The sequence below is a fragment of the Colletotrichum lupini genome, chromosome 2 (genome assembly GCF_023278565.1).
Source record: "Colletotrichum lupini chromosome 2, complete sequence".
Classification (NCBI taxonomy): Eukaryota; Fungi; Ascomycota; class Sordariomycetes; order Glomerellales; family Glomerellaceae; genus Colletotrichum; species Colletotrichum lupini.
This window is the reverse complement of record NC_064675.1, coordinates 3,631,750-3,654,924: the sequence shown is the minus strand read 5'-3', so window position 1 is coordinate 3,654,924 and position 23,175 is coordinate 3,631,750. Positions and strand designations below refer to the sequence as shown.

Sequence of the window (23,175 nt, the reverse complement as noted above, 5' to 3'; positions counted from 1 at the left end):
ATCCTTCATTTGCCCCGAAGCTGGAGCAGCCTGTAAAGGCGGTGCCCACAGGTAATGGCATGGGGAGGGTCCACCCAAGGTGAGGTGACGATCTGAGTAGGCGCCGATTTAGTGTTTCCAGAATTAGACAGGCAAACAACAACATGTCATACCAGCAAAAGCGAGGTCGTATCTGCTCTTTCTTGCGAAGCGGTGGCCCACTCCCTTCGCTACTTGTTTCGAAACCAATTCTTGCTGAACTACATTTGTATGGTGGAACCTGATTCGATGCTCTCGAGGGCAAGACTCTGTAGGATCGGTCTCGGAACTGACTCACTGCCTCTTCGGTTTCTTTTGTTGCCTGCTGTAGCCTGTGAGGCCCAAGCCTGAGCCAGACTGTATGCCCTAAGATGAGAGGGAGGAAGCCCTGTGGTACGATGATTGGAGAGTAGTACCGGGAAGAAGCTGGCAAAGCGGCCTGCCTGATATGCAAGTAGCCGATGAGAAGTCGTTGTGACTCGCCCAGCGGCGCAAACATGCAGGAAATTCATCTATGTGTCACTTAGAAACGGGAGCAGAACAAGCAACGCCTTACTGCGCCGTCTTGGGACCGATTAAAGATCATTTTGGACGTTGACTGCCTGCTGCTTCTAGTGACACAGTTACTCAAGGGCTGTCCTCGTTTTTGAATGAGCATACTATATAAGCGAGGTATCTATCGCCTTTTACTTTGTCGTACTTTTTCGTTGCGGATTTTTGTTGTCTGCCTCGCATTATTATCATATCTCGTATAGGAAAAAGATTATCATTCGTGTAGAAGCACGTCACTTACATTCTAAACGGAGTATAGTCTTAAGCTAAGAAGATGCTGAACCTCATCAGCATGGGCGTTTGGGCTCTTCAGGTTTGCGATGATACACTCGTCTCGTTCAGTGAACCCTGGAAATTAGGTTGAGCTAACACTGCGCGTCCCTCAGGGTATCATGGCTATCGTTGTCCTCGGGCTCTCTATCGACCTCGTCAAGGGACAGAAGATTGGCGACGCTCCCACGACTACCAAATACAGCACATTTACTGGCGGCTTTGGATTAGCCGTCGCTGTGCTGGGCTTGGTAGCTGTTTTCATAGACGCCATTCCGGCTCTCGTAGTGATGGCCGCGGACGCCGTGAGTGGAGTCTTACTCCTCGGCGGTGGTATAGTAAGTCCATCGATGATCATACCATGTACTTGCTATTAACAACATGGCAGGCTTTCGCAATTGGGTTACACGGTGTTGCATGTGACGAAAAGCATTGGAAAGCCATTGGGAACAACGATATCATCAACGGTGGAAAATTCAAGCAGGATGGACAGTGGTATTTGGCACCTGGCATGACCGAAAGTGTCTTGTTAGAGAGGTGCAGGAAGGCAACCGCAAACCAGGCTATGCAGTTTGTGACGTTCGGGTTCGCGCTGACGACTATTGTCCTCATATTCCTGGTCTGGAAGAATGGTCGCGGAGGCCGAGGCACCAACTACGTCTGACAACTTGAAGGCGTGATCATAGCTGCCATAGAGACGGACCCGCTCGCTCCCATGTCAGTTTTGGCGGAGGATGACCGTTCGTGTTGGACAGTCGTTTAAGGCCTCTGCTTCCATGGTTCAGGAATTGAAAGGGAGCAGCCTAACGCCGTTCCTAAACCGACAGCAACCGTGCAAACACACGACAGTGTCGTAGAAGCAAATCTTGACGTAGGTTTGTAGATCGATCCGCCTGTCATGCGCGTAAGTCACTACTGAGATCCCCGGCCGATGTTTTAGACGGAGGATTCCGTAATCTGACCAGGTAACTGGTTAAAGACCATGGTTCAACCAAGGTTTTGCGAGGAATTGGCATGTGGAGGAACAACTGCTCTCTTGACCCATATGGCTCTTCTGCGCACAGGTTTCAGGTCGGTAGAAACACGAACGAGTCGTTCCGCACTACAGGTTCCGTTTTAATAACTCAGGTTCCTTTACAAAAGGATGTTGAGACCACCCCACAGTCAAATACCAGGAAGAGTCGTCATACTCGGCTGATAAGGAAAGGTGTTCACATAGGATTTACTTTAGGAGGCCGGGAACGGAAGAAAGTCCAAGGAGAACAGGACAACCCTCAGCAAGCCGCATAGCGGAGCCGCCATACAGACCAAAAACATGTGTCGATGTAAATTTGATCCGGATTGTAGTAAAGAGGAAAAGAGAAGACAAGAGAGGCTTACTCACAAGAAGAGATTTTTATGGTTGGTGAGGTGTGGGGCTCGTCCCAATCCTACCCGCGCTAGCCCTGCCGCCGTTTCTGTTTCTCCGGCTCACGCTGGTCTGTGCTTGACGTGCAGTTCAGGTCCTGGAACTCCACTTCCCGCCAGACGCCCTGGGCCCCTGTCTACCTGGCAGCATGGTACCGCTACCATGACGACACAGCACATCTTGCCCGAATGGAGGTAGTTGTACACCTCATACCGACGCTGTGATTAACAGCAGCAGGCAAAGGCTGTCGAGTGAGCTTCCAAGGAACGCGCCCAAGTGTGTGCTACCTTATGATGACGCGCGCCGCACCTACATCGTTTGACCCCCGAGGTCGACATCACTCACCTCGGTGCACTTTTCAAAGTGGCTGACCATCCTGTAACAACACCATAATCAGCATCAGTCGTCTAGCCATTTCACCGAAACAAACATGGCGCCGGTGCCCTTGGAACCGGAAGTGAAGTGTGTTTGATCATCGAAATGAAAGCCAACGATCCTAACGTGATATTCAGGTACCTGCCTTTGAGCTTGGTGGCTGGCCATGCGCTTGCAGTGGCAATTCTCGGCACCACTGTCGCTCGAAGTCTGTACAGCTCGTATCAGCACTTGCCGCCATCTCAAGGAACAAGAGCAAGACTTGTTCGCCGTTCAGCTCTTGCGCCGTTGTTCGCAAGTTTGGCACTCATTAGCTTGTCTTTTGCAATTTACTGGGCCTCAAGCTATGCGAAACTTTCATATCGCGTCTGGGCAGATCAGCGTGGAGTTGAAGCTCCAGTTCGGTTTGTTTCGTCTTCTGCGCTTTCTTTGTCTGGCTTACTCATGGAACGTTAGCTTCTATGGCGATCATGGAGTCATCCCTAACGAAACTGCGATTCAAGTCTTTATTGGCCGCTGGCTAAGTGACACTCCAATCCACCTGGACGCTCTCGAGATCATCGCCGAGAAAGCTCGTCGGTTCTGGTGGGGCCAGCAAATCGAACTCGCAACGGTCTCATGGAGCTTGCTGTTGGCAGTCGAAGGCACACGAAGAAGAATCCCTTCTGTCTGGGCCTACCTCGGATTAGCACATCTCGTCAGCCTCTCGTTCGCCCAGAACCTCTTCTATGTCGCACTGCTTCTTACTCCTGCCCCGACCACCACTGCAGACGACAGACATCCCATCTCTGCACTAGGACGTCTGCGCGAGAGATTACTGCCTGTGAAGCCTATCAATTGGACGCCACACCCGGCCTTGCTCTTGGCATCGTTCTGCTTTACATACGTTCTGATATACTGGGCTCCGTCGACAACAGGCACAGCGACATTTGCCCGGATCGCAATCTTTGGGCGACTTCTGACCTTTGGCCCCATTGTCATTCCCGCCGTCATTCCAGCTAGTTGGGGCACAGTATACTCTGATCCTCACGGAGCATACGGCATATTCACTGAACTCTTTCGCTTTGTGTCCACAGCAAGTTTTGCCTTCCACGTCAAAGGCACCGCGCTTGCTTTGCTTTACAATGCGCCAAATGCCCACTATCATCGTCATAGCCGGTTCCTGCCTTTTGACACAGAGAAACGCTCGACGTGGGAGCGTACAACAACGGCGCTGGGGAAAGTCTTGGGATCGGCATCCGACCATCCTGTTGTAGCTGCTGTGGCATGGGACGTTTTGCTCAGCGGACTCAGCCAAGGCTTATGGGCGGCTACACGTGTGCTGGATGTAAATGACATTCTAGCTGCCTCTACTCCATTCGCTCCGAACGATTTATCGAAGGCAAAGCCACCACCCAGACTACTGGGAGGAAGTGACAAAACAAAGCCGGAATCGGAATCGTCCAGCCACACCAACACAGTCTCCACGCGACGCAGGGGCAATCAACATGCAGAAAAAAATAAGTCTGCAGAGATGACAATTTCAGAGACACCTTCGTCTAGAAGCACTCGTCAAGGCCGTACCCTGAAGCGTACGGCAAACCCCGAAGAAGCACCAGAAGATGCGTACGAGCCGAGTCCTGCGGAAAGCCGCACTGCTGTCGAAGGCGACGAACTGCCCGATGAGGATATGGACTGGGAATCTGCAGCGTTGGCCTGGGGTCTCACAGCTCTGGGAGGCCTTGGATCTAGCAGCGCTGGTGTTTTTGGAGCCGAGTGCACATCTCGATGAGCCATGTTTGATCAGCAGGGGTACTCGATTTCTCGCGCACTCTTGGTAGCGCACACACAAGGTTCTTCTTTGTCTAAGCTTGTATCCCCTTCTGCACATCTAAATTGGCTCGATTCGGTACTAGGCAGACTCGAAGACAGCCAGAATGGGTTCTGGCAGCAGCCCGGCGGTTGTCACTGCGTTGGTAGCGGCGTTCCGGAAATGGCTAGGTCTTTGGAGATAGAGTGCACCAATTGATGTCCTTTCGACGCACACGCGCGGGTAGTTGTTTGATCTTTGAGCCCGAGAATTGCTGCTTACGATTCTATTGAGTTTAGAGTACCTGAGACTAAGTGAGACATGGCGGGAATCCAGGCCTGCAGCGCTAACCGGCCTGGCCGGTACCATCGGGGACGGGTCGGTTTTCTCAAAGAAGACATTTTGGGACGGCCAGAATGCAGAACAATGAGTTTAGAGATCGGGTCGAGACCGTCGAAGACCTCAACCCCGCCACGTTGAAGATCATCTGGATCGGAGGAGAGCAGGAAACATTGGAACCCGGTGGCATTACTATCGGCCAAGGCGAGGGAGCTTCTCCAAGAGCAATGGTTAGGATACCAGAACATGTGTTTTTGGAATGACGTCGCCCCGCATTTGAAGAAGACCCCCGCATCCAGCCGGAGGCGGACGCTGCGCCATCCAAGAAGCCTTCCATCTTGAGCACGTAAGGTAGCATCGGCCTGGAGAGTCGATCTCCGGCCCGTATGGTGTGAGTGGTGCCTTACCACTCCTACCCAGCGCGTTGTTAGTCCATTTGGACGCTGCCCTGCATATGGCCTCACGGGTCGTGAAAGCAGCGGCTAGCGAGCAACCCCAACGATGCAGGGTCCTGGAAAGGTCCTTTGAGCGACACGGATCCCACCATCTTGGGTCCTTCCAACGGTGCTATTCTTTGGGATCGCCACATCCGTTCCCCTCCCATGGTGCCAAGTCTTTTGGCTTTTGTCACCCCTGGATAAATACCATCGGGCTCCCCTACCATTATTCTCCTCTTTTAATTCACTCAGACAAACCAACAGCCTACAACGCCAATCCAGAGCCATACCACACATCTTCAATACCAGTCTTCACCTGTCCAAACATATCACCAAATATATCAGGCATCCTGTCAAGCAGTTTCTTAAAGGATCAGCCACCGTTATCATCTTCTGCCTTTCCATCATCCACTTCGTCAATAGCTCTACATACATATCATCAACACTTTCGTAATGGCCATCCGCGATCACTTCCGCCGCCGCAAGTCAATCTCCGAGCCGAGCCAGGGAGAGCGTACCAGCTCAGACCCAAAGTCCCCAGCTCTCCGCCTCGCAAAGACATTTGGATGGCGCTCAGCAAAGGAAGAGAAGCCAAAGAAGAAGACTGCCATCAATGAGAAGGAGGCCGATCCGCGCGAGAGGCCCTTCAACGAGACCAACCTCAGACACCAGGAGATTCTCAACGGCTTCAGCATGACATTCGGAAAGGGCCAGCGCCCGATGAGCCGCGATGCGCGGTCGAGTTACTACAGCATCAACGTCAGCCCCGGCACATCACGCCACAACAGCGTGGACGTGGATGACAGCCCACTCCGGATGAACCCCTTGCCTCGCGAGAGTCAGTTCCGGTCCGTCCCGGAAGAGGATGAGAGGTCTTGAGGTTCTCGGCCCGAGGGGTTCTCGACCGTTCTCATCTGAGACACTTTTATTTCCCATATTGGGTATCGAGAGACAACCGATTTCGGCGTCTCAAAGCGTCCTTTTCCGGCATCGCCTTGGAGTTTGGGGTTGAAATTTTGGGGGGAGAAAAGGTCACCATGGCCGTTGTGTTCGAGCCTTAGTTTTTGATTTTTACATGATAATGGGGAACTTGGATTGGGAATGGCAACTGAGTTACTGTATGAATATGGCAACAATGCTTGACTTGGATATAACAAGATGGCACTGAGGCAAGGACTACTCCACCTCGAAACCGACGATACACACGAGAAATTCTACTCTATTGATAACACATCGTTTCAAGTGGCAATTTATTGCACCGGTGATCTAAGAGATTTGGACAAAGGATATGAGTCTTGATGTCCGTACTATTTGGAATAAAGCTCGACATGTCGCCCCACCATAGGTTAACAAAGCATCGCACTATCTAGACTATTCTCGGAATCGCCTCGCTTGCCAGTCATGTCACCGTTGCTTTTGTTGTCAATTGAATGAATCTTCGTGACATGTTGCCACTTAAATGGGGTTTCTTGGGAAGCTAGGAATGAGAGCGTGTATCCAGCTCCTGGTAGCTCTAATAATTGTTGCCGCAGTCCTACCTACATTTGCGATACGTCATCCACAACCTGATGTCGAGTTTTCCATAGTTTTGTCAGCAGCGAGGTGATTTCTGGTGATTGTAGTATTTTGCTTGTTGTCAAAGTAATACACAAGGTTTGTTGACTTGTTGAGAAAGGCTGTCGGCTTGGGAATGGAAGCACATCACGTTTCCATCCCCTGAGGCTTTCCAGATACGACACTCGTGACCACTCTTCGTACAAAACCACAAGGACAGGCATTATATTTAAGACGAGTTTGTTTCAATTGAGTAAGTCGGCATAATGTTTTGAGATCATGACTTCCATCGTGTTGCTGATTCTCTCGGCACCTAAATCACCTATTCAGCAACAACGTTACGTTGGATATCTGCAATGGATCCCAAGTATATCGCGTCACATTCAGTGATGGAGAATTATTCATCTCTTGAACCTAAGTTAGATTTGAGGATATGAATTAAACCGCTTACAACATATGTTAGGCATAACTTGGAACTCGCTATGGCCTGAAATATGCCTCCTAATCTTGCACATACCTTAATAGATGTCAAACAGCCTTGATAGTATGTCACCGAGCCCGATATCGTTGAAGAGCTCCTCTTATACATCACTCGGGATCCGTATAAACTTGACTTAAAGACATAGTGATTCCACTGGCCCCTGGGCAACCTGTTGTCTTCCCTCAAAATGACACTTCGGACAGCATTTAGTAGTGTAGTCGACTTAAGCCTCATGTGGGGAGAGAACCACACTACGTCGCATTCAGTCTATGTAGCCTTCTCTTATGTTGACAAACTGATACACAGAACATCCCACACAGCTGGACCGCCTTTGATTATCTGCACCTTCCTAGACTGATCCCACTGCAGGGGACCTGCCTTCCTGAAAAAGCGACTCCATCGTGCCTGCCGTTTAGTCGACCTCACTGTGCCTGCTAAGAAAACATCGCATCCCGTCCCAACTGAACCACTACATCTTCCCCCACCCAAAGGCATTCATCACCTACACTTTAACAATTCAATGACAAAAGCATAGAAACAAGGATTGTCTTCTCCCTCTTCTTCCGCAACAAGGAAGAGCAAAAGTCCATTTACCTTCTACACCCTACACCGAACACCCCCTCTTCCCGCTTGTCCCATGTGCACATACAAATCGCACCTTACACTCATATCACACATACTCAACCAGGACCCCTGAGGGATTACTTGCCCATTCGTATCTCATGGACTCCTGAGCGTTCAGGACCACACTTGCCTCTTTCTGCTCTCTGCTTGACCGCCCTCATTCGCAGCTGCCAGACCTACAGCAGGCACACCTCACTTCACGGCCACGTCCATACGTCCTCGGACCCTTTAAGGAATCCATTGATTCTTCATACTCGAACAACAGCTGAGCGCCCACGATACGCGAGCCTCTACATCCTCTCGAAGGTCTCGTTGGTACCTTTCGCATACACACATCTCACTCACGGGCGTGTATCAAAACAACTACATCCGGGAGCTCTGAGAAGTTTCTTCCCACTTCGTACCTCACCGATAACTGAGTGCACAGGCTACACCTCTAACAGCCTCGTTCGTACCTTCCTCAGCCCTCCTCTGAACGATCTTATTTGACCCTTCCGCTCACGCGCCTCACGTCACCTCACGGGGCTTATATCCACCGCCTGAGATCTTTCAGCAACCCTTCCCCCTTCATACCTCTCAAACTTAGGTATCGACAAGACCCTTTTCTGCAATATTTCCTTGCCATACCGGGCTCGCATCACATCACATGTTCACAGTCCGCGACCCTTGAGCAACTCTTCCCTTCTTCACACCTCACCGACCGGGGTATTGCCTGCGCACTTTTCTACTTCACGACTCACATCACCAGAGCTCACACTACTTTATATCTTCTAAGCCCTTGAGCTTTGTTATATCTCTTTCCCTTCACACCCATTCTCCCGACCGACTGGAAGCACCAAACTTTCGTCTTCTCGTCTTTCTCACCCTCTCACGCACTACAAACAGGTAAGTTCTTGGATTACGTGTTGGCATTTATTTTCTCACGACTCTCAATTTTTATATACGCTTAACCGTCATCACTCTGCGAGGAAACCCTCATATCGCAGCCTACAGTTCATCTCGATCATATCCCAAAACCCTCTGCTCTTTTACTGATACTGAAGCCGCAGGTCGATTTGATAAGCACCACAAGTTGTGCGTCGTCATCACGCAGGAGCAATAATCGACAAATCCCCAATTAGCAGCTATCCAAGTTCACGAGAGTCGCAAAGCACAGTTCATCAGTCCTGGACTACTTTAATCTGCAATATCCCCAGCCCTCTTCCCATCAAAGACGCCTCTTCCTACCCAACACACCTCAGAACCGTACATCGACATCTCCGCGTTTCTTCTTCGCTTGATATTAGCGCATACCTGAATCACATCGAACTGGCCATTCACCATAACTTCCACGCGGTCCATTCGAACGCTAGATCACTTCATTTTAGAAGCGACAACAGTCAGAGCCCTCATCAGACTTGAGACCGTTTCTTTCCGACCATATATCTCTAGCGTCCCGATACCTGGCTTACTGCACCGAGCATATATCGTCAAAGCGTTCACCAAGCGCGTCTTGACTGTCAGATATCGTACCTAAGGAAAGAAAGAGAATTACAAGCATACCGTCAAGATGGTCTTGGGCATGGACTCGTGGTTCGTCTTGAAGTGTCGCAACATCCACAAGCGCTTCGACCTGTGCCACAACACTCAGGTGATGCTGCAAGCTCTGGAAGACACCAAAACAGGGACCATTGACATGGCTGAGCTCGGCCGGATGCTTCGTCTGAGCTCCAAGAGACGTCAGGCCATGATCGACACTATCCGAAAGTGTACCGAGAGAATGACAAAGCAGAAAAAGAACAAGCAAGACGAGACAAGAGAATGCGCCCTGCTCATTCATATGTGCACCGAAGTCTTGGAGATTGCCAGTAAGTGCTTCATGAACTCAACGACGTGGATGTTCTTCCAGAGATTGTTATGGGTACATCGGAATGGAAAAGTCCATTGAGTAACTAACTCCTGTATTGCAGACCGCCCCTCTCCTACCGTCTTCCCGTTCATGAAGTTGCCCCGTGAGATTCGAGCACGTGTGCTTCACATGGTCGTTGAGACCAGCTCCAAGGCCTGCAGAATGCCTGCCCTCAAGCGCATCCAAGACAAGTACCGCTGCAACTGTGCCAACCCTGAGGCAAAGCTGTGGGGACACATGGCGAAGCAACAGTTCAAAATGTACAAGACTTTGGGAGCAGCCCTGAGAGATGAGTTCTATCAGATTTATTACGGCGAACAAACTCAGTACTTTGCCTGCTGCTGCGAGCTTCTTGGCCACCTGAACACCAACAGCAACCTGTTCGACCACCTGCGCAAGGTTGAGATTCACTGGTGCGGTCCTCAATCTGACTCGGCGTTCCTCAAGCTGGCCAAGTGCCCCAACCTCAAGGAGGTGACAATCAAAATTTCCAAGGCCACGACTGCCATCTTCAACAAGCGTGAGGAGATGATGAGCAACCACTTCCTCTTGAACTACAAGACCAAGCGTATCACGGACAGCCTGGGCGCTGACGAGCTTCTTGCCATCCGAGACATCTTGAAAGTTGACGTTCAGCATATTCAGACTGCGCAGAAGCTTCAGCTGACCGAGTTCGACCGTCAGGGTCTGTTATCGGCTCTGGAGGCAAATGTCAAGCAGACGAAGCAGCCCACTCCCCGCCCTCTTGGCACTTGGGCAACGTACATTCAGTGAGGATTGCGGATTGGTCTCACATGTATCAGGGTTTTACGGGATGTGAGTAGGGAGTCAAGACTCAAGCGAAGCAGCATGCGATCGGGCTGGCGGCTTTCTTGAGATTATGGAACGGGAACGAACGGGACCGAATGTTTTGCTTTTGAAATTTGCCTTTACAAAAAGTTTTCTTTTTGCCTCTTAGGTAGAGAGGTAGATACGCGCACAAAATGGAAACGATCTCTACATGAAAAAGAGGGCCAAGACTGAGAGGTGTGACAACAGATAAATTACGCAAGCCTTCACATGGAATCAGAAGGTTACGTACTCAAAGAACATTGCCTGGGGTTCGATCTTGTCTCATACTACCGCGCGCAAGGCGTGGTGTATCCGGCTCAAGATCAGAAGACGAGACGGCTGAACTGATCGAGCTATGGCAAAAGACGGCATCAAGTTTGCATGTATGTGATGCGTTCCGTGACTGGCGGAAGCTTCCTTGCTCTGACCTACCTCTGTTCTTGCAGTTCTTGCAGCAGCCTGATATGCTCCGAATGAAGGATAAACACCATGGAGTGACTGGCAATGCTCGAGTAATTCGCTTTCTCGAGTATCGAGAGTTGTGCCGCCGTTTGCAACGGCATACGTTTGGCCGACTGTAAACGGTGTCCGACGGGAAGATGGACGAATGAAGAGAAGGAAAAAAAAAATCGAGCCGAGAGAAAATATAGGCGGTGCGCCTTCTTGGCCGTCAGCGTGGCTGCACTGGCCAACACAAGTGGACCACACTGTGTTCCCTGGCCCACAAAACTCCCAGAGTCCCAAAGCGACCAGCGGGTTGGGTGATTGATTGATAACAAATCGTTGGCGGCAATAGCGGGATTATGAGCATCCCACACGGTGCCAAATAGGCGAGCAGAATGACGGTGCTCGGGTTCGTGCTTCTCTCTCTCGGAGTCTCCCCCACAATGTCGCGTGTTGGCTTGCCAAAAGAAGGTGCGTCGTCGACATCCAGCAGGGATCACGGAAGGGGGGTGCCTGGCCTGTTATCTCACGGCTGCCCGTCCATCCCATCTGAGCAGTCACCAACAGCTCGCTTGCTGACGGTGATTCCCACCAAGTGCAACCCCCCGTCCATCTTTTATCGATTTCCCCAGGGCCTAATGTGCCAATGCAATGTGCTCTGCCGCTCTGGAGTCTGCGTAGATGCGGCGTACGTGTGACTGCCTTCCCCTTTCCGCGGATTCCCTCCACTCCCTTCCCTCCAGGCTGACAGGTCACAGGCTGAGGAATGACATCCCAAGACCATGGACGGGTCCCTTTCCGTAGCGGCACCTTGGCAGCGCCAGCCCTGTCATCCGTTCAGTTCTTGGCCTCGACCGTTGCTGGCATTATAAGGGAAATGGCAGCCGCGCTCGCATGCGCGTCTGATGGGGTTGACAATCAGTCCGATTCCTTTCTTGGGTCCTTCGCCGCTTGACTGTGCCTCTCCGAACCTCCCCTTCTACCTCAACTCGCGTTCTACTACTCTACTTTCGTAGTGCTCTCTCTCGGTTTTGTAATATCGCGAGTCTTCTTCTGTTCTGTCCCTGAACAGTCCGGAGAGCATTCCACTAGGCGGAAGAGAAATGCGGTTTCCCGCCAGCTGCAACCGCCACCACCAGTCGGAGCATTGAGATCGCGCGCCGTACCTTATCGGGTGGTTCCTTTTTGTCCCTCCTAGCCCCCAATGATTCGCAGCATTCAAAGGTTAGCTTCCTCTGCCGGGAGCTCGCCCTTCTTTCTCCGGACCATACCGCGGGTTTCCCTCTTAATACTGCTTCTCTCAGTCGTCTACCAGTATTTCGTATTCGGTACGATTAAAGCAGTTCCATTCTCCAGCTGCCCCACCAAATTAGGGTCGTGGACAAGCTTAAGCTGAGTCAAGAAGCTGACACGAGATGCAGGCCAACATGATCCCTACAAGTGCAACGCTTTGCTCTCCAACGGCACCTGGCGCTCGCGGCCCGGCTCAAAGTTGCCGAGAGACGTCTTTTCGAAATGGGAGCCTGACAATTGCAGAATGCGCGAGATGTCCCGCGAGGATGTCTCGGATTGCTTCGCAGGTCGTCACCTGGTTATCATGGGAGACTCGACTATGCGCCAGCTCTACTTTGCTGCCATGACCCGACTTGACCATCACGTCGCCGAGAAGGCCATTCTTGACTTCGCCGTGTCGGACGACAAACATCAAAACCTCACAATGGATGTTGAAGGCGTCAGATTGGAGTTTATCTGGGACCCTTGGCTCAACTCCACGAGTCTCCATAGCCAATTGGCTCGATTTCGGGACCGTCCCGGATCCGCCGATTACGAGAAACTTGTTCGACAAGAAGGAAGAGGTTCACCAGCGCTCATCGTTCTCGGCACTCCAGGTCTATGGGCGGCCCGTCAGGGCGGTGACCGGTACTTGGAGCTCTTCAGAGAAGGCATCAACGTCCTTATGCCGTACCTGCATAAGAGTATCGACGAATTGATGGTGTACCCTCAGAGCAACTCACAGTCAGCCTTTGCAGAGCTTTCTAACCATGTCCTTATGGCACCCGTGCCTGTTCCAGCCTACGATATGCTTACCGCGTCCCGCGCGCGAGCCATCACTCCTAGGAGGATTGACGCCATGAATTGGAACCTGGATCACCTGGAGCTGAACGAAAAATCACACATCGCAAGGGCCTACAATAGCATGACCGAGGGACACGACGACGCTATGCTTGAGGATGGTATACATTCGGTCGACATCGTGGCGGAGAGAAAACTAGATGTCGTCCTCAATGCCCACTGCAATGCCGGTCTGATTAGACGAGGATACGCCAACCAGATCACCTGCTGTGTGCCGTATTCCCCTCTTCGTCGGATTCAGCTTTTGCTACTTGGCCTCAATGTACTAACAATGCCAATCCTGTTTTTGAGTCGGCAGCAGGATGCTTTTCCGTCTGCACGAACGTCCCGCTTCATGGATACTCTTCTGGCGTTGGCTACCATACTGATCGTTGCGGTATACTGCCTTATCGCCGACCGAACTCACATCTTCGCGAAGCAGGACAAGTACTTTGACATACCCGACTTTATATCACCTTTGGTTGGCCTAGTTATTTTCGCAGCGCTGTCAATTCGTTTCAAGGCACCTGTCTTGTCGTCGGCGAAAGGACTCACTACGACGTCCTTTCTATCACGAGAGCAAACAGACGAGTGGAGAGGCTGGATGCTGGTATTCGTTCTACTGTATAAGTACCACAACGCATCCGAGTCCTTGGCGATGTATAAGGTACACAAGTTCCTCATGGCGACATTCATCTTTTTGTTCAGCTACGGTCACACGATGTACTTCCTCCGCACCGAAGACTTTTCGTTACGCAGGGTCGCATATGTGTTAGGTCGGCTGAATCTGCTGACCTGCTTGATTGCGTTCATGGTATCAAGCGAATGGATCATTTACACTGTGCCACTATTGACGTTTTGGTTTGCAGTCATCTATGCAACGCTGGCTTGCTTTAAGAAGTTCAACAGCAATCCTGTTGCATTCTTTGTAAAGGTTGTTGTGTTTGCTGCCTGGACTTCGTACTTGGTACAAAGCACCCGTACACCTGAGCGTTTTCTGTCAATTCTCAAACGGGCTTGTGGGATTTACTGGGACGTAAATCCACTGCGCGCCCACTTCGCCATGGACCGCTTCATCCCTTACTTTGGTATACTTACGGCGGCTGCGACGCACCGAGTCTCGGTTCTCAGGCGTCGCCAGCATGGCATCAACGCCGAAGCTCTCTTTGAAAAGATCAACAACGCACTTGACCGCGGGTTGTTGGAAATCACATACCCAGAACAAGACGCGATTCCGGTGAAGCCGATAATGCTCATTTTCGCCATTGCGTATCTCATTGTTTTCATCATCCTTGCGTTCATCGCCGAGGTATACCACAATAACCAGTCTTACGACACCTACCATCCGTACACGAGCCCCTGGTTTGTGCTGTCGGCCATAATTGCGAGAAACTCTTTACGGAAGTTGCGAGACCTTCAAATCCCGCCTGCGGCAGCTCTTGGAAGAATGTCGCTTGAAGCCTACATTTTGCACCATCACATATGGCTTGCGAGTGACGGAGCTGGGGTTTTGAGGATTGGAAGCGGAGGCCGTCTACTGAGAGCAGCTGAAGTAACAATCATTGCTATTGTCTTCCTTTGGGCATGCAACAATTGCCAGCGTGCCACTCTCCGCATTGTTAAGGGTTTGACGGGAGTAGAGGAAGGGAAGCAGGCCGGAGAAGTCTCGTTGGGTCGCACCTTACCGGTTAAGGACGGTAAGACAAGTCCTGTTCCATGGCGTTCGGCGGCAGCCATGGAAGAGGCGACAGAAAGAGGAAGAACGAAAGGCACCGTTGCGTCAAACAGCGCCTTACGACTGAAGTTTGTAGGCTTCCTGGCCTTACTGTGGCTTGGTAATATGACTTATGGTGTATGATGGGCATTGTACGACAATCCCGGGTTGGAACCGAATGTTCCCTCTACCCGGAATGACGCAAGGCAGACTTTCTGTATAAATGACTACACGAGGAAACGCTGCAGAGTTGCAGATGATACACTTACTTGTCGTCTATCAGTGAGTCGCATTGAAGTGGCATGCTTTACTAAACAGTGACAGGGATGAGGGGCTTGAGTTGTGTGTTTCGAGTCTGCTCCATCTACCCACACATGGATCAAACTCCAATGTGGTCTCTTGAAAACAAGCTTCGGCTCCCCGTTAGCCAAGTTGTCATCGGCCCAAACGGAAAGCATTTATGCTTTGACTTAGGACTTGGCATCTGCGTCGGCTCGAGCCTAACTCAAAAAGACCACCTAATTCTCCGATTCGGGATGGTGTTACCGGATGACATTTGAAAGAGTCACGGATGAGTCTAGAGATCTTCCAGTGCATTCTCAACGCTTTTTGAGATCTTCAAGTTCTCGAAATTGCGGCTTGCTTCCTACCTGGATGCGATCTTTACTTGGCGGTTGATCATGATGAGTGCAGGGCTACGGAGATTAACAGATGGTCACCAGCATCACTCGCGACGAGTTGCCAAACTTTACGCATTGACGTGACACCCTTCCCATGCTGACTCGCATATGGCAAGAGGAAATTCGGAATGGAGCACAACCCCTCCTCTCCTCTCGGACTCTCTCCTGTCTCTTGAGGCTCTTCTCCGATACTGTTTCGCGTGGGGTCGCAAACCCGCCCAGGGTCGTAGAGGGCGGCGATGTGATTGGTGGCTGAAGGACCGAGCCTTGTCCCTTTCTTCGATGGGATGATGGCTGCTTTGACAGGTGCGGCATGGGACGGTTGAGGCGGCATACGACCGGCGTACGGGCATGTCAAGCTGTTGTCAAGGTTGGATGGCAGGTGAGGCTGGTTTTCCTCCCATTTTCCTACTAGAGTCGTCCTGGCTTTGGGTTCCATTACCCCTCTCTGGGACCAGGACACCCTTCCCTTTTTGCCTCGAGATCACTAATGCCCCTGACTCTGAAGCCACCATCGTGCGTTCTTCTTTTCATAACTGCGGCTTTACTTACTTGTGGGACCGGGGGCAAGGGTTCGGGAGTTTTACGACGAGACGAATGTCTACCAGATCTGTCATCCTGTCCATCTACAACTCAGAGGCCCCTCCCTGTTCCTCAGTTCCGCCTTCAGGGCATCCCATACCAACCACGGGAAACGCAGCTCCCGGCAGCAGAAGAGATTCATCGACAAAGGGCGAGCATGACCATGAAGCTGTTTTCTTCGGGTGGTGAGAAAGGCGGGCAGGAATAAGGTTAATATACATATGCAGTCCACCAGCATCCAGTTTCTATTCTCCTTCTCTGCGTTGTAACCGATCAGAAGAGATCAACAGACTATGCTCCGATAGAGTAGATCTCTTGGCACCCCTTCGCGTTCACTTTCCCTCGATCTGCCTTTCTCTCTCTTCTCCGTGAGCCCCAGCGGCCACTTTTAATTCTCCTCTTATTCAAATCCCTACGATCCTTTACGATTCATAATTCTCACTCTTCGAGTCGGCTGTGCCTTGAACACTCACTGCTACCCCCATTTCGTTTTGTAAATCCTAATTAGTTGTGTGGACTTTGAAGCAAGCTATGCATCTCAAGCACGTTATTGCTGCCCTGGCGGCGTTTAGTTCGTTGGCTGTGGCGGGTAGGTCTCGACTTCATCTCACCTGGCTTGAATAGTCATGCTGATCGTCATGTCTTCCAGCGCCTGCTCAGGATGCAAAAGCCGTGGACAAGGGGCAAGGACAAAACCAGAACCAGAACCAGAACCAGAACCAGAATCAAAATCAGGCCAAGAACAATGCCAAAGGCAACAATAACAATGATAACAACGGCAAGAACAACAACAATAATAACAACAACAACAAGAACAATGGCGATGTCAACATTATCCAAAACATCATCAAGCCCAATATCATCGTCGTCCAGGAGAACCTCGACACGATCAATCAGCTGCAAAGGCAGAACGAGAGAGAGCTCGCTGCATTGGTACAGTCTCAGCTCGCACTTGCGACGCAGCTGCAGACCGTCAAGGACAACATCCGAATTAATCATTTCAAGGCACAATTTCCTCAGGCGGTGAGTCTACCCTTGTTCTGCACTATACCGCCTTGATACAACTGGCAACGGGTATACAGCAACCTATCAGGGCAAGACTGACTTTGACCAAAGAACACCATTATCGTCACTGTCACCGGCCTAGTCGACAATAGAAACCAGGGGCAACAGAACAAGCGATACCTTGTCAACCAGCTCCTCGCAGACAACGGGCAGGCAGGGAAACAGACGCTCGTCATGGTAACAGACCCGACCAACCTGGAAATCTCGACACCGCAGGCAGCATCAGCCCAAGCAAACGCCTTTGGCGCCGCCCGCGTGCAACTCGAGGACTCATCTTCGTCTGCTGGATCCAACACGTCCGACTTCAGCGCCCAAGCCGTTGGGTCCGCCCCCGCCGACAACACTCTCAGTCTCGCAGCCTTCAACCAGGCAGCCCCCTTTGGCCAGGTAGGCCAGAGCATCATCCTCCCCGCAGGCACGCAGGCGCCGCAGCTGCTCTCGGTTCCGGATCCCGCCGCTATAATCCTGCCGCAGCAACAGGGCCTCTTTGTCCAGAACGCGGGGACATTCTTGACTGATTGCGCGACGTCTGCCGCCAACGCTGCCAACGGAAACCCGGCACTAGCCGGGGCCGCGGCACAGATCTTTTCGAGCTTTGAGCAGATTGCCGCCGCACAGCTGGCCGGGTTGTCCGGGCTGGGCATCTTCAATGGGAACAGGGGCAACAACACGGCGCAAGCACCACCGCCGCCTCCTGCTCAGGCTCAGGGTCAAGGCCAAAATCTGGGAAGCATTGCCGTCGGAGCGAACCAGGGAGGAATACAGCCACCTCCGGCAGCAGCAGCTCAACCTCCAGCGCAGGTCGCGACGCCGCCGCCGCCTCCGGCTCAGGCTCAGGGTCAGCAAGGCGGACAGAACCTGGGAAGTATCGCGGTCGGCGCGAACCAGGGACAACCTGCTCCCGTCGCCGCTCCAGCTGCCGCTCCCGTTGCTGCACAGCCTCCCGCTCAAGTAGCAGCGCCGCCGCCGGCGTCGCAGAATGCTCCGGCAGCACAGCCGGGAGCAGCCATCGTCGACGGAGCCAACCAGGCCATTGCCCCGGTGCAGTTTGGAAAGAATCCCGGCACGCCCCCACAAGCGGTGACGCCGGCTTCGGCGCCGGCGGCTGCTCCGGCTGCTCAAGGAAACACTGGGCCCGGAGTGGTGATTGTGGGAACGAGTCCCGGGGGCCAGAGCGTTACACAGCCGGCTCCGGCTCCACCTGCGGCGGTTGCTGCTGGCGCGAATCAGGCGCAACCTGCTGACTCGCCCGCGGCCCCAGTGGCGGCGGCGCCCGCGGCGTGATAGTGTGAGTGGACAGATTGATGAGACTTGGGAATGGGGGGTGTTCTGGAGTTGAGGGCAGGGCTTGAGCAGGTTGGGTGGCTGGCTGCGTCTATTTGGATCATGACGGGCGTTGATGATAATGAAGGCTTCATAGATCGAAAGTATCTCGCTGTTGAATTACACTGTAACAAGCTCCATGACAGGATGTGTTGTGTGTAATTCCGAGTAATCTCAAGCCTCGGAAAATGTGAAAGGAAAACAAGTTCATCGCAAGCTCTTGATTACATAGTACCTAGTAGTCAAGGGTGCTAGAGACACAAGGCCGCGGCATCTCTTGTATCAACTTGTTGAGTGCGAGTAAAACAGTATCAGGACGAAAGACACCATACTGCGATTACCTGGGTAATTTTTTCAAGGGCTGTATGTCCGCGACTTTCGTGTAAGGTAGAGTTTGATGGACGATACCTAGTGAAAGGAGCAACATCCGGGAGGGGCGCTCTACGACAGGATACTTGTGTCGATTGCCAACTACACCGGAAGTAATAGACCATCAAAGCTCAAAAGAAGCTCAAGTCCCAGCAACTTCGGGCGTAAAGAATAAGTTCACCACTGCCATCGAATGTCGTCGGTTGAGCTCGTTCAAATTTGTGGGCTCACGAGAGTCGAGCACTGGAGGCATTGGATTTCTCCAAAGAGACCCCGACCAATCGAAAACGACCCCTGCATGCTTTCTCGCATCAAGTGGATGCTAGCGTCTCGAGGGCGAGGGGTCGCTGCCGGGTCACAGCCAACCGCTGCCCACGAAAGCGGCTTAGTCACCCGTCCCCGCCGAAAAATTTCCCAGCCGTGAGGCGAAGAGCGTGCGCTCCAAGTACACGTGACCATAGGGTAAGCGAAGCCCACCGCCAAACTCGCAAATTTCCTTTCACCCACTCTCGAGAGTCTATCACACCAGACCGAATCTGTTCGTCAGCCATCAACCATCGACATCTAGGAGCAGCCTTCGTACGACAGTTGCCCAGCATGTCGCTCGTCTCCGGGGAGAAGTGTTCGTCTATCCCAGCGCCCCTCTTGCCTCTCGAAGAATAATTCGGATTGTTTTTCTCGAGAGAGAGCAAGTTTACGGAATGGCGATGCTAACTGTTTTGGTACAGCGAACTTCCAGTTCATTCTCCGTCTTCTGAGTATGTATACTCCTTCCGCATCGACAACAGCAAGCCCTACTACACGCACCGCACCGATCACCCCGACATGGCATTCGAGAAAGCCCGACACGAGAATTGGAGAGAGGGAATGGGAGATGGCTAACCGTTGCTCGCAGACACCAACGTTCGTGGTCAGGAAAAGGTCATGTACGCGCTCACCAAGATTGGTGGTGTCGGTCGTCGTTACTCCAACATTGTGTGCAAGAAGGCCGATGGTACGTCTACGAGAAAGCCCTACCCTTTTCCCCGTTCCCTCCGCCAGCAGAATCCACACACGAGGACTGCATTCATGGTGCTAGGAATGGAGAGAGGAAGGTCGAAACATCAAAGGAGGACACGAGAAGACTAACGAATTCCCAACTACAGTCGACCTGAACAAGCGCGCCGGTGAGCTCACCTCCGAAGAGCTCGAGCGTATCGTCACCATCATCCAGAACCCCACCCAGTACAAGATCCCCTCGTGGTTCCTCAACAGACAGCGCGACATCGTCGACGGCAAGGACAGCCAGATCCTCGCCAACGGCGTCGCCTCCAAGCTCCGCGACGATCTCGAGCGCCTCAAGAAGATTCGCGCCCACCGCGGTCTCCGTCACTACTGGGGTCTCCGCGTCCGCGGTCAGCACACCAAGACCACCGGCCGCCGCGGCCGTACGGTCGGTGTGTCCAAGAAGAAGGGTGGTTAAGCGTCTGGCTTCTGATGATGAAAATTTGGGTCGTGCGGTGGCAAGGAACAATAGGCGGCGTGATACGGCTGGTTTTCTCTCCATCTCATCACTCGTGATGATACTCTACTGCTGCATTACAACAAGGGGATTGCTATTCTGCGCAGGATGGTGGCGTCTCTAGATAACGAATCGGAAAGAGTTCCATCATACCAAAACAACAAAAAGCTAAAAAAGTACACGGCGTTTCTGGGTGACGACGTGACGTGATTTTCTACACACACGATACACAAAATGACAAGGTTTAAACTTATCGAGAGTGGCAGAGAAGCCATCAATCGCAATGGTGACTTGCTGGGAAATGACTATGAAGGCCATTTACTCCCCGGCATAGAACGGTGTAAATCATAGTGACATGCCATGTGCCAAATGCCACCCGAAAGGCTATCAATTCAAAAAACCTGTGCGACTTCCAAGCGAAGCGGATCCAGCGTCCTGCTCCGTGTGGAGGCAGAAACCACGGAGCCTCAACTCCACACGGAAAGCCCGAACCCCAGCCGATCCGGCTCGGGTCTGACTTCATCTTCAAGATGGCTTCTTCGTCAGTCATGGCAGGCGTGCATGCTGACGCCCATACATTCCACCAAGGCTAAGCTCTTGTCGCGATGTGCAGCTAGAAATGGGGTGGCAATAATGAAACGATGGGAATGAACCAGCCGTCTTCGCAAAAGAGCATGAGGGCCAACCTAATCCAGCGCAGTAGAGTGAGGTGAAACCATCAACACTGACTGACCTGCCGGAGTCCATATGCTAGTGTGCTGTGTAGCCGTAGGTCCACACATGCTTAGGGGACAAGGCGAGCAACAAGAAATAGACCACAAGGTGTATGCAAGCAATGCCACGGAGGTAATAAAGTGCAGCGGAAGGAAGGAGGGGGGGCGACGCCGATACCCTCATAGTGACCAAAAGTCCTCCCGACCTCCAAGGAAGCATCGCCCGTTGTCGACGACGGCCGAACGGTATAATTGTGCCTTTACCACTCTACCCTTAGAGTGCATAGATGGGCAGCCTTGAGTGGTGAGCAGTACCAGATGTGACGCCATGGCGGGCAGCTTCCCTTTTTGTGTGCATCTTCGTGACTAGTAATCTTGGTGACGGGGTGATGCATCATCTCCCAAGATGGATACTACTGATGCAGGGGGTCCCTCGAGGTACCTCCCGCCCTACCTGCCTGCCTACCGGGGCTTCAAGATCGAGAGGCCGCGCGAGTTCGAGCCGACTTTCTTTTCGGTTTTTTGTCTGTTTCCTTTGCCGAGCCGGCTGGGATTCCCCATACCTAGCTAGCTAGCTAGGTATGTATGGTGTTGGTGAATGGACAACCTCACTCTGTCAAGTACGCTCACACGGGGCACGGCCGATGATATTTGATCATGTCGCGAAATCTACTTTTCATCATGAATCTACGAAAACCCTTCTCGGTCTAGAAAGGGGGTATATCGACAAGAACACCACATCGGCCCGTCCAGCTTTTTTTTTTATTTTTTTTTAATCCTCATGAATAACAGCCATATCCAAGACCTCAACCCTACCCATCCCCTTCGTCTCACCCGCGATGAAATCCCCCAATCCCTTGAACGCGCCAGGCTCCACGAACCCGACAACCTCCCACTCGCTCCCCAGCACGTCCTGGCTCTCAACCTGCTCCACGAACCCCAGAATCCGATCCTTGACCGTGCCGGGCTTCTGCTTCGGTTCGTCTCCGTCGGCGTCGTCGCCTCCCTTCTTGCCACCAGCAGCAGGCTTCTCCTTGACAGCCTGCTTCAGCACGCTCGTCGCGCACGTCACGCGCAGCCTCATCCGCGCCCTCTGCACGGGGATAGGCTGCGCCGCAATCAGCGCCTTCATCGCCTCGAGAGCCTGCGACTTGGCCGACTTGGTCGTCGTCACGCCCGTCCAGTGGAACCCCTTCTCGCGGGGCTTCGCCTCGCCCTCCTCCCCGCCCGCCGGCGTCCCCGCGCCGCTCGCTGTCTTGGATCCGCCGCCAGCAGCGCCCTTCTTACCAGGCGCATCGTCTCCATCCCCGTGTGCCGCAGAGCTCAGCATATCGAGCGCCTTCTCAATCATGCCCGTTGTATACACCCTCTTCGTCCTCGGATCCACCAGCCGACTCGCCACGATCCCAATCACCTCGTTATGCACCCGTTCCGTCTGCTCCGCCCTCTCCTTCCCGCCCACCTGCATCTCCCCCTTCTTCAATATCTCCAGCACGATATCGTCCGTGCTCTTGCCCTTGCCAAACGCCTTTTCCAGGTCCTCCTTGGGCGCCGTCTGGCCCTTGGAGACGTTGAGGAACACGTTGGGGATCTGCAGCACGTTGTCGAGGTCCGTTTCGATGCCGGACCGCCACTCCATGACCTTGTTCTTGTAGCACGCAATCTCGAAGCGCTTCTTGCCCTTCTTCAGGCGGACCATGGACACGTTGGTCAGCTTGATCTGGTTCGAGGGTTGGTTGATCATCCGCGACATTGTGGCGGTTGTGGAGTGGTCGCTTTTCGATAAATCTTTGAAGTATGGATAATCGTGTGTAGGATGGTCCTTCGCGACCGTATGTGGTTGTTTGCGACGACGAGAGAGATAGTTACTTGGGTTCGTTGTTGTTCGGTGAGGTTGGAGGCAGCCGTCGGCCAGAAAAGTTTTGGCGGGGTAAAGTATTGATGTGGTGCAGCTGCGAGGAGGGGCAGCAGGTGGTGAAATATGTTTACGGCAGGTGCTGGGCTGGTCTGACGTTGTTTTAGCGGATACCGAGCCAGGAATTCTGCAGCTAAGGCACAGAAGGCGCCGGTGACTAATACTGTCATTTCGACTCATCTCCGTTACAG

At 52.5% G+C, this 23,175-nt stretch overlaps 8 protein-coding genes across 8 annotated transcripts; 6 read left to right on the top strand and 2 right to left on the bottom strand.

Annotated features, from left to right (window-relative positions):
• Positions 1 to 844: 844 nt before the first annotated feature.
• Positions 845 to 4,394, top strand: CLUP02_03407 (uncharacterized protein; the record flags this gene model as incomplete). Its single annotated transcript, XM_049282429.1, has 13 exons — positions 845 to 883; positions 957 to 1,178; positions 1,229 to 1,472; positions 1,515 to 1,580; positions 1,626 to 1,711; positions 1,837 to 1,948; positions 2,005 to 2,047; positions 2,119 to 2,157; positions 2,343 to 2,399; positions 2,423 to 2,564; positions 2,652 to 2,710; positions 2,761 to 3,027; positions 3,080 to 4,394. 13 exons carry the CDS (start codon positions 845 to 847, stop codon positions 4,392 to 4,394), a joined length of 2,691 nt encoding a protein of 896 aa, XP_049139572.1.
• A 120-nt stretch (positions 4,395 to 4,514) lies between these two features.
• Positions 4,515 to 5,537, bottom strand: CLUP02_03406 (uncharacterized protein; the record flags this gene model as incomplete). The annotated part of the gene is made up of 4 exons (XM_049282428.1): positions 4,515 to 4,668; positions 4,734 to 5,126; positions 5,216 to 5,365; positions 5,458 to 5,537. 4 exons carry the CDS (start codon positions 5,535 to 5,537, stop codon positions 4,515 to 4,517), a joined length of 777 nt encoding a protein of 258 aa, XP_049139571.1.
• A 104-nt stretch (positions 5,538 to 5,641) lies between these two features.
• CLUP02_03405 (uncharacterized protein) lies at positions 5,642 to 6,067 on the top strand (the record flags this gene model as incomplete). Its single annotated transcript, XM_049282427.1, has 1 exon — positions 5,642 to 6,067. One exon carries the CDS (start codon positions 5,642 to 5,644, stop codon positions 6,065 to 6,067), a length of 426 nt encoding a protein of 141 aa, XP_049139570.1.
• A 3,329-nt stretch (positions 6,068 to 9,396) lies between these two features.
• On the top strand, positions 9,397 to 10,509 carry CLUP02_03404 (uncharacterized protein; the record flags this gene model as incomplete). The annotated part of the gene is made up of 2 exons (XM_049282426.1): positions 9,397 to 9,694; positions 9,797 to 10,509. The coding sequence occupies 2 exons, from the start codon at positions 9,397 to 9,399 to the stop codon at positions 10,507 to 10,509; spliced, it is 1,011 nt and encodes a 336-aa protein (XP_049139569.1).
• A 2,038-nt stretch (positions 10,510 to 12,547) lies between these two features.
• CLUP02_03403 (Cas1p-like protein) lies at positions 12,548 to 14,980 on the top strand (the record flags this gene model as incomplete). Its single annotated transcript, XM_049282425.1, has 1 exon — positions 12,548 to 14,980. The coding sequence occupies one exon, from the start codon at positions 12,548 to 12,550 to the stop codon at positions 14,978 to 14,980; it is 2,433 nt and encodes an 810-aa protein (XP_049139568.1).
• Positions 14,981 to 16,629: 1,649 nt separating this feature from the next.
• CLUP02_03402 (uncharacterized protein) lies at positions 16,630 to 18,447 on the top strand (the record flags this gene model as incomplete). The annotated part of the gene is made up of 3 exons (XM_049282424.1): positions 16,630 to 16,687; positions 16,748 to 17,121; positions 17,215 to 18,447. The coding sequence occupies 3 exons, from the start codon at positions 16,630 to 16,632 to the stop codon at positions 18,445 to 18,447; spliced, it is 1,665 nt and encodes a 554-aa protein (XP_049139567.1).
• Positions 18,448 to 19,452: 1,005 nt separating this feature from the next.
• On the top strand, positions 19,453 to 20,317 carry CLUP02_03401 (40S ribosomal protein S18; the record flags this gene model as incomplete). Its single annotated transcript, XM_049282423.1, has 4 exons — positions 19,453 to 19,477; positions 19,584 to 19,613; positions 19,751 to 19,849; positions 20,001 to 20,317. The coding sequence occupies 4 exons, from the start codon at positions 19,453 to 19,455 to the stop codon at positions 20,315 to 20,317; spliced, it is 471 nt and encodes a 156-aa protein (XP_049139566.1).
• Positions 20,318 to 21,841: 1,524 nt separating this feature from the next.
• CLUP02_03400 (uncharacterized protein) lies at positions 21,842 to 22,822 on the bottom strand (the record flags this gene model as incomplete). The annotated part of the gene is made up of 1 exon (XM_049282422.1): positions 21,842 to 22,822. The coding sequence occupies one exon, from the start codon at positions 22,820 to 22,822 to the stop codon at positions 21,842 to 21,844; it is 981 nt and encodes a 326-aa protein (XP_049139565.1).
• Between the last annotated feature and the right edge of the window lie 353 nt (positions 22,823 to 23,175).